Raw genomic sequence first — 10,342 nt, forward strand, 5'->3', positions numbered from 1 at the left:
ATTTCATTTCAAAGGTATAGTAACTGTGTCACTGTGCCCACTGTTTATTTTTGTGATTATATGCACTCAAGATGTGACTGTCTCAGATGAGACCAAATATGGACAGGGACAAACTCTGTTTTTCTTATTTCAAAAGAAGAAAAATACCTCAAGTTCTGAAAAGTTGCTGTTAAGCAAGTTACTTTTTTATGCACTTTCAGATGTGACCAAAACAAAAGATGTTGTTTCTAATCTGCACTTTGTTTTTATGTTGATATGCACCTTAACATGTGCTTGTATATACCTATCAAAATGTGTTGAAGTTATGTGTTTGAAATGTAAAATTTAAAGAAGCAGTATTTCAGCACAGGTTTAGTTTAAGCACTGCTCTTCTATTGTGTTTATGTCCTTTGGATGTGGCAATACATTAATAAACATCCAGTGTGTTTGTTATCTTTCTGTGTTTATTTTAAATGGTTAACTCTGCTCACTGTCTGCTAAACATGTCCAGTCCAGCTCATGTCCTTAGTCTGAAAATCCGACCCAAGTGAATTTTTAATTGAATAGCCCTGTTCTAGGGTGTCTGGCACTAGTTGGTTGGCAGTAAATCATTTGGATGCTGTTGGTTTCAGGTCGGGGTTACATGGATGAGGCATGTTTTGGCTCAGTCGTCTTGAGATCTTAGGAATTTGGTTAACATTCCCGGTTGTTTTTCATGTTGTTTGAGCTGTTACTGAGCAACTTCAGGGGTGTGGCACTGCCATCGCTATCAGTTACTTAAAGTAATACTGTTCACATTGGAAGTGTTGGATGGTACATGTCAAAGTAACGTCCACATGAATGCCAGGAGCCAAGGATTCCCAGCAGAACATTGCACTGGAATCCTTTCTTCACAAAATGATGTTCCTACACAATTAAACTAAATTCTCAAAGAAATTTTTAGGAAAATGTATTTTCTGCCAGATTTATTTTGTGTCTAATCAGCACATCTTTGCCATGTATTTTACTCCTTCACTATTGTTTTTCAGCAAACCAATTATATCGTAGATAAGACAGGAATTGTCACTTTGGTAACCCTGAAAATGTAGTGAAACGGTCATTTAGTTTACCGAAACTTAGTAACCTTTGTGCCTAACCCTAATTAAGCTTCGAGTGTGTAAAAATGTCCAACAAAGTGAAATATTTTCCTAAACACAACCACATAGTTGTTGTGCCTTAACCTAACCAGAAAGCAAGTGAAAACCAAAAGTATATAACAGAAAACAAAATATACATTTAAGACTGACGACTTCTCGTCCATCACTGGACACAAACTCTGGTTAAAATTATTCTGGGAACTCTGGCATCCTCCCCTCTTGCCTTCTTATCAGGACTTTGTGGCTCTTTCAATCTGGCCACCGTTCCCACCACATCACAGCCCACAAATTACATTTATTTCAAACACAAACCTACATTCCCTAAAAAACTTAATTGAGAATGCTGGTCAGTTGTATATGAACATCGTTTTGTAGAGATGGGCTTGTGCATTGTAATGATATGATCCATGTCAGTCATTTTATCTGCCACTAGTTTTGGCTGGTGTATGTTGACAGTGTGACACAACTCCTACTGCTATAAAAAGAAAAACAGAATTTGATAATCAGTGGCCTAGAGGTCTAGCTCTGGAGGAGTTTAAAGAACTCATTAAAACCCCACATCATTTGCTAGTTGTCTGTGGTTATTGCAGAAATTGAATAAACAAATATCACAGAAGCTTGTGTGAAGTGGAATGGATTGGTTCAGGGATCAGGTCAGCGTCAAAAAACAAATCAGTGGATCAATATCAGGCATCAGAATCCTGCAAGGAGGACTGTGGCTGTTCCACAGTGTGTTCCCAAGTAGTTCTGATCCTACAGCCGAGTACAACCTGAGTAAATACATAGATACATTCCTATTTTCTCCTCATGGAGTTCATAGGTTGCTGTCATTTCCTGCAGTGAAGGAGATTTTGAAAACGGTAACGTGCACCTAGCTTTGCAGAGTCCACATCCAGTGAGTCTGACTACTACACTTGTAAATCCTACCTGCTTGGTTTATCTGTACATGTGAAAAATACAGAATAATCTATTTGTCTTTTATTAAAAGGACATGCTATAACTATTTCTTGACAAACCTCTTAATCTATCCAGCAAGACTTTCTGAAAATACTAAATGTTACCAGATACAGTCGGTTGGCTGTGGTATCTAGGCTGGATGGGAACAAACATGGCAACCTTGGTGAGACTTCATACCTACAATTGCTCCACCTGGTCAAAAACAAAGTTACAGCACATGACTACCAGTAAAGCTGTAGTATTTACATTTCTTTTCAGGTCAGGCTACGCTCTCAAAGTTAAGTCGGGGAACCTGTTAACTCAATTAAATGCATTTTGGCAAAATAAATACACACATATACTGATGTAGATAAACCTTTTAAGTTGTAAACATTGTTTTGTGTTGAAATTCTTATATTGGTAATTACACCAACTTAATATTGTGTGTAGTTTAAACTCAAATTTCTTCATTATTTGAGTCAAAACAAAATTCAAGCGGTAGTAATTTAATTAAAGCAGTATTTTTTGTTGAGCTTAAATAGTTATTTTTAGATGGAAACAAACAAGATGTGATGTGTTAAGTAGTGAGATTTAGAGGTTTGTGTGTGCATTTTTGCTCCATATTGGACAGATCCAGGCTGCAGTAGCTGTTTCTATCTGCTTCCACTCTTTTTGCTAAGCTAAGCTAACCAGCACTGTGATTTCTCAGATGTATTCATGCACACGTGCCACCTTTGTATCATTTCAAATTTGCTATTTTTCACTGTTGTTCACTGTGTTCCTTCCACCAAGTGCAAATGGTTGCATGTTGTATGTGCTGAAACTTAATTTGTCTGCTGTAATCTTGGGTATTGTGTGAATTTGTTTGTGCAGAAAAAAAATGTTAAAATGATTCTTTGCAGCAGCAGCAGCACAACAATGCAGAGGTGTTTTCTGTCAGATTAGTTTACTTATTGTCACGCACTGTCAGGGATCGTCTCGGATCTAATCAATTTAAAGCCGGATGTAAACAAGTAAAATGATGAGTTTGTGGTGAAGTTTGCTGTAACAACAGACCGTTCAAATTCAACACAGCTTGAATCAATTTTTCCACACAGATTGTTATATTCCAGCAGTGTTCTGTTTCTGAGATAATACAAACTGCTTCTGTTTGTCTTAGTTTTTCATTTAAATCACATTTTTGTTGTCTTGTTTTCTGTGCATGTTAATTTAACTGTTTCAACTTTTATTTGACATGATCAATGTTTTTTTTCTTTTCTTTTCTTTTCCTTTTCTCCTTCACTTTATTCCTTTGCATGCTGTCATCACTTCTGTGTTGCTGCTTTGTGTTTGCTGGAAAACAAAAACAGCTTCCGATCCCCAGATACAAGAAGGTAAGCTGCTGAGATAAGATCAAATCCCAACCAGTCCCCACTAATCAATGTTGAGTTTGATCCAACCAGCATCCAGACTTATTGAACCCTGGTCAAAACCACCACCCACCCCTCGACCAACTCCTCTGATCTCCTTCTTATTATCAGTGTAAAGTGATTCTTTAATGTTTCCTGTGAATGAATTGTTTCATGCTTGGTGTGTGTTATTCCTCTGGTCCCGTTCTCCTCTAGTTGTACAGCAGTTTATAATGTCAGTAATTACTCACCAAGACATGTTCACCAATTAAAAACTGACATTGTAAAGACAAATAGCGACAGTAGCCAGCAAACCAATGTGCTGATTGACCACAGTAGACTCAAAGGTCATCCAGTCAGCTGTTTAATTAAAGGTAAACTCCAACCTGAGATACTGGATGCTCCTACACATCAAGAACCAGTGTGTTGTTCAGGTAGTTATTTTTAATTAGCTGTTGCGATTTAGGCTTTTGGTGAACCTGCTTTGCCTGAACCAAAGTCCCCATCTTCTGTTTTAGTTAAATATTTCACAAGGTCGCTCAACAATACACTACACTTGTGCAATTAAGCAGCTAGTTTTGCACGTAATGTAGGTCGGGTGGCTGAGAGATCAAGACTGCAAGTTTGGAAAGCACATGCAGATGGTTAAAGTAAATTAAGTAAACTTCTAAATTTACAATGCTGAACAAAAGCCACTACAGAAGAGCTGCAAGTTGTACACAAAAGAGAGGAGTCATCAATACTTTTGGAAATGATCCCCCCCCAACTTTCCATTGTTGTGTTGTTTCTTGTAATTCTTGATGCAACATATGTGTTGTCATATAATTTTCTTTGTGTGTTGTGCTTTAAGCAAGTTAAGAAGTGCAGTAAGACTGTCATGAACTCACTTAACAGAATAGGTGGACACAAATGCTTGACTCAGAGTAGGTTCGGGCAAAAGACAGGTTTAATGTCAGTCAGGGTTCGGTACACAGGAAATCAGTCCAACAGGCAGAAGCATCCAAGAGGCAAGAGGCAAGGTCCAAAAGCAGAAACAAGGTCGAGATCAAACAGACTGTGACTTAACTTGAATAACACTGGTACGAGGACTGTGAAGTGCAACGAACTGGCGACGAGACAGTGAGACACACAGGGTAAAATACACGAGGTAATAAGGGTAAATGGGAAACAGGTGCGGGGAGGTAATCAGGGAGCAGGTGAGACAAAACAGGTACAGGAAGTAAAACTAGAACCGAACACCCAGTGAAGTGATTTCAAAATAAAACAGGAAAGACGAGACATAATGTGCAGACATGAACAGAAACTTGACAGACATGACAAAGACTCCTGAAAAATACATTCATGTTCTGTTTGAATAAACAATGCTGCAATTAACAGTTAATCTTTAAAACACAAAACTGAAGATCTCTTATCACATAAAACAATAATTAAATTCTCAAACTAAAGTCCATCAAATATTTTTGCTTGAAAAATGAGGATCAATCAATTGCTGCAGTTCTAAACTCCAGATCAACTTTCCTGAACTTAGCAAAGTCCACCAATATGCAGAAGTGTTGTCGTCACTTAAACAGAGACCAAAGAGCTGCACTACGAAGCAAGTTTGACATAGCCAGGCTTTCTTTGTGTTAGCCAGCTCAACAAAACCTAAGATCCCACTAAAATACAACATGTATCAAGACGGTGGTTTTCAACTTTCTGTTTCTTTTCATGTGCACGCTCACATAAAAGGGTGCATTAATGTGTCACATGACCGTTCTTCGCACAAAATTGATCAATTGCGTGTCACCTACTTCAGTCACTAGGTTGTTATAATAAAAATGTTGGTTTAAAAAAAATGGTAAAAAAGTACTGCTTTTCCAAATGATGTAAGTGATACGAATGTACTCAGACAAGACCAAGACTTTGAGTTGTTATGGGGTAATACCGAGTCAAGACTAGGACCAAAACAGTGCAACTTCCACACTGCCTGACTTGAAATAAAATGTAGAGCATGGAACCAATTGGCCGGCATCCCTTTAATTAGTTTTCTGAAACATGCAGTTTATAAATAAGTAGTTAATATGTTTGGATAATATTCACTAAATCTTTTTTGGGTGAAGACATTTCTGCAGAGTTTTGGTACAAAGGTAGATTGCTAGCATTAGCTTAACTTAGCTTAGCGTTTAGTTTACCTTTCTTTATGCTTCCTTTCTCAAATGCTGATAAAGGTTTGCCTGATCCCAGCCAACTCTGTAAGAGTTGCACTGCAGAATATACAGTATTGTGTGCTTCCTATCGGATGCCGTTTTACAGATAAACTCTTGGTGCAGAAACTTTACTGCATTAAATTGGTCTCTCATCTCCTCCCAGACAGCCACAGCTCCTTCTCAAGAAACAAATGAAGTTATTTGTTGCATTTGAAGCAGGACGTTGTACATTCAGACACAGTAATGATGTAAACAAATAAATCAGACAATGCACAGGAAATTTAGTGATATCCTCACAGGTATGCTCTTGACATAAAATCAGTATGAGACACTTTTTGCCTTCTGAGAACCAGATGAGATGAATAAAAATTGCAGTTGATTTTGAGGCGAGACGTAGACCTTCAAGAAGTGTTCTTGAGACAACAACTGATTTATGGGATATAACAAAGTGTGTGTGTGTGGGGGGGGGGCTGTTTGATAGTTTAGTGTCGATGGACACTTTCTTCAGCGAGGTTGATTAATAACTGCTGGCATAAACCTTGTATCAGAACTATCAGTAAAGTGCAGGTACATTGATTTATTTTACATTAAAAATACACGAATAGAACACACTGTCAGCATTTAGACATGAGCTACTGTATTTCTCTTATTGCCACTATATAGAAACACCAACTTGATAATATACTGTGTGGCTGTTTTGTTAGCATAAGGCAAATTAATATATTTGCCACTTTGCTATAGCAGTAATTATGCAGGATGTAAACGAGTTTAGTCAAACTGCTGTTACGGTACAGGAGAGTTTTATATATTTTCCTACATATTTGTCCTTTAACTTTGCATGCTAACCATAATTAGAGCAATTAAATTCATTTTTCAGACGTCACCTGTGTCCTGACTTCTGTAAGATCCATCGACAACACTACAAATTTATGTGGGTTTAGTTTATGTACTGAGATCTTTGACGACATGGTTCCAATGTGACCAGACTGCACCCTGTAAAATTGGGATTAGAATAGAATATCTTTCATAGTGTGTGATTAAAAACTGCTAAGAAAAAGGACCCGGCACTTCCCCTTGCTGTCTTACATTCCCAGTGTTCTGCACTGTAGCTAAAGGAAATAGCTCAACTTAACTTTACCTCTTCTATGTTTAATTACCCATGAGAGGCAAAAAAATAGCTTGTCACCTTCCAAAAGCCTTTTAAATGCTAGTTTAGTTCCTCCTTTGTGCCAAAAATCACAAATCAGCCTCTCCGCTGTGTTTTCCCACCAAATCAATGCCTTGCTATCAATGACATGACTGGCATTGAAACTAACGTGTCCCAGCGTGACCCAACCCCCACCTCCTCTGTAATCCCCTCAATTCATCACCGTTGACATTCATCAGTGATGAATGGGACCCATCTGCTGGATCTCCATATCGCCTTCTTCCATCACCCCAGGATTGTCTACTCGTAGCCTTGACCTGAGCCCGTCCACTGACCCCAGATGGCTCCAGAAATTAACCCCCTCCTTCAACGTGGCGGCGGGTTTAGCTCCCTCCGGATTAGATCAATGCCCCTCTTCCCATCCGTCCTGTTATCTGTGATTGATGCTTTGTCCACCTGCATGTTCGCGGGCCAGTCATATATGGTAATGAAGACATGTGCCCCGAAGATGAAGAGGCCAATAGCAGTGTGGATAATAAGCAACCATGTGACACATGGCTTGAAAAACAAAGTGTCTAAGGATTCGTATATAACAGAGATGAAACTTGAATGATTCAAGCTATGAAATGATTCCACCAGTAGATCAAAAGCAAAGACGACAAAGAAATCTAAAGCCAACAACAGGAACACATGTAATCAAAACTGTATATATGATAAGTAAATGTGCATATGGTGCTGCTGCTAAGAACAATGGACAGCTGCGATAATGACGAGCAAGCAGGCAGTGTGAAGATAAGAGAGGTGGAAAACAAACAGGCTCTTTAGCCATTTTATCTAAATCAGTTTATTAGTTAGTGAACCTAAAATGTCAGTGACCCCTGCACAAAAAAACAACAACAACAACAACAACAACAAAGACAGTGGATCAGATTTGTCTGATCATCCAACAGTTTGTGTTTCTTCTTATTTTTATGGTCCCAGACATCAGCTATAACCTTTTAAACCAAAAGCATTAAAGGTTCTCTGTGCAACTGTCAGAAAACCCTTAGTATTATGTTAATTTTTTTGAAAAGCAAAATTTCTTTGCATAATGCACATAATGGGAGATAGAAACACTTTTTTTTCACATATATTCTGTTCTACTGAACATTTAATCCACATCATTTTTTTCTGCTTCTGTTTATTCCAATAGCAGCTAAGTAGAATAACACAAACTCCAACACAAAACTTTTTAAAACACCTTTATTTATGTTTTTCTAATGTTTAGCTTAACAAAAGTGCATCTGTCATTTAACCTGCAGTGCTGATAGGCTGTTATTTTTAACATGTAACCAATCAGATAGTACTGTGGACAGGACATTTAATTGAGACCACCAAGTATCAGAGCCATCGTAGCACATTTTTAGACAATTATTTATTTTGTTGGTAACCAGGTAAGACAAAGAAACTCTTTGCACATCTACAGTTGAAACCAGAAGTTTACAAACACTGTATAAAATCACATATAAGCTTTTATTTCTCACTATCTGATTATAAATCAGACTGAACTTTTCCTATTTTAGGTCAGCAAAGTGCTACCAGATACTAAGGAAATCTATGTAAATTTCTGACTTTGAAGAAAGCAATAAAAAGTTATCTCTCTCATTATTCTGGTGTTTAGTAAATAGAAATAATTTCGGTAATCCTAACTGACCCAAAACAGTAAAAGTTTCGTCTAGTTTAATGTCAGACAGTGAGAAATAAAAGATGATGTAGTGTGCATACAGTGTATTCTGGTTTCAGCTGTATGCCTTGTCAGTTACATCTATGTCAGACAGATTCACGCAACTTGCAAAAATACATTTATCAGCAATGTTTCGGTTCATCAACGGTTTGGTGCACAAAGAGAAGTTACATTACAAAGAGAGTAGCTATAACTCCATCACCAATAACATAGGCACTGAAGGATAATCGTCAGTAACATACAGAAAATAAGAATCATAAACATATCCCACAGATAGGTTCTGTGACATTTTTGGGTTTTCTTTCGGTACCGAACCATTTGGCTGATGAAGGCTGATGAAATAGTGAAACATCACTAGTCAACAGTCAAATCAGTTTAAACAAATACTCGCAAATATGCTGAACACTGAATCTGATAATCTGCCAATAATCAGCTGATCCTTAGCACTCAAACTGACATGCTACATATAGCTGTAATACTGCTTTACCCTTCTTTGCTTTGCTTGTGCTTGCATAGTTTTTCTAGTGGATTATGCGAAATAACCACCTACTGCGTGATGCAGTGAGTCAGTGACTGTAAAAGTGAACTAAATTATTTGAATAAGGTGAGTCATTTCCAGCTCTAGCTAGAGTTACTACTTCAAAATCAATACCTTTAGATGCACATTGGGAGCAAAAAGATCTTTCCTCCCCTGCAAGAACATACAGCAGTTTACAGCGTTCTACTATTTGAATGTGACTTTGCTGTCCAGGCTCATTTCCTATTTATCTCCACCAGCACACGTGCCAAACCTCACTTCCTCTAAAAGATGATGCTCTTAATTCCTCCGCAGGGGAGCCCGACTTCATTTTCACAGTGTTTAAAGGCCATTATTCAAGAGAAGAGAATGAATGAGTATGTGTGAGATGGGAGGTGTGTGGATACACTCCCATCTGCCTTTTGCAGTGGTCATTTTTCCTCCAACCCTCAGTAATTATGATCAACAGAGTATTCACAGTGTGCTCGCGCAATCAGCAGCATGATGCAGCTGTCTTTTCATCCCAGTCCAACCCCACATAATGTGTCTCATCTCATTGACAGCTCAGGTGTTTGCTGAAGGCAACAATAGAAGTAGATGAAGACGGCACTTTAACCTCCCCAATCAGCTCTCATGGTGCTCTCTCAATAAGCCCTTTGTGTGGAAAACACAGTCAAAAAAAGAAAAAAAAGAATGCAGCTAAATATCAGCAAGAAGTGTAACATTTCAACACCCCAAGGTGCGTATAATAGTAGAAAATGGAAATCAATGAACAAGGAGTTGCAGGCAAACTTACAATTTTAGAGGCATGTTAAGCTTTGAACCGGTTTCTATTTCTTGCACACAGAAAAAAAAACGAAACAATTCAGAGTGATTGTATTTCAGATCAAACCTGTTATATATAGCTGAATATTTTACATGTTTAGTTTGCTGAAGCTGCCACTTGGATTAGAGGGGAGAAAATAAGAAATAAGATTGAGGAGGAAGGGTCACGGCTGCTACAGAGATTGGGGTTGTAAAGTGAATGTTGACTGTGTTGCATTGCTTTGTGTTTTTTTAAGGCAGCAGAATCTCTCTGCCTCTCAGCTTTGCATCGCTTTTGCTATTGAGCTTTTTCTCTGCTGGTTCAGTGCTTGTATTTTGAACTCAAACTCAATGAGAATATAAATTATTAATTTGTAGGCTTACAGTGCTTTTTATAAAATAGCATCCAACTTTAAGTTAAAAAAAAAAAAAAGACAGCGATCAGCAACAACATTAAAACCACTTTCCCAGTATAGTTTAAGTCCACCTCTTGCTGCCAAAACAGGTTTAAAATAGAGACCTGGGG

At 37.9% G+C, this 10,342-nt stretch overlaps 1 protein-coding gene across 1 annotated transcript in view; it reads left to right on the forward strand.

Annotated features, from left to right (window-relative positions):
- doc2b (double C2-like domains, beta) overlaps positions 1 to 10,342 on the forward strand; it is a 122,087-nt gene that overhangs the window by 39,205 nt on the left and 72,540 nt on the right. Inside the window, exon 3 of the mRNA XM_008293788.1 lies at positions 3,401 to 3,424. Within this exon, the coding sequence (XP_008292010.1) occupies positions 3,401 to 3,424 (24 nt within the window). The remainder of the gene's footprint in view (positions 1 to 3,400; positions 3,425 to 10,342) is intronic.

Source organism: Stegastes partitus, unplaced genomic scaffold (assembly GCF_000690725.1).
Source record: "Stegastes partitus isolate 25-593 unplaced genomic scaffold, Stegastes_partitus-1.0.2 Scaffold912, whole genome shotgun sequence".
Lineage (NCBI taxonomy): Eukaryota > Metazoa > Chordata > Actinopteri > Pomacentridae > Stegastes > Stegastes partitus.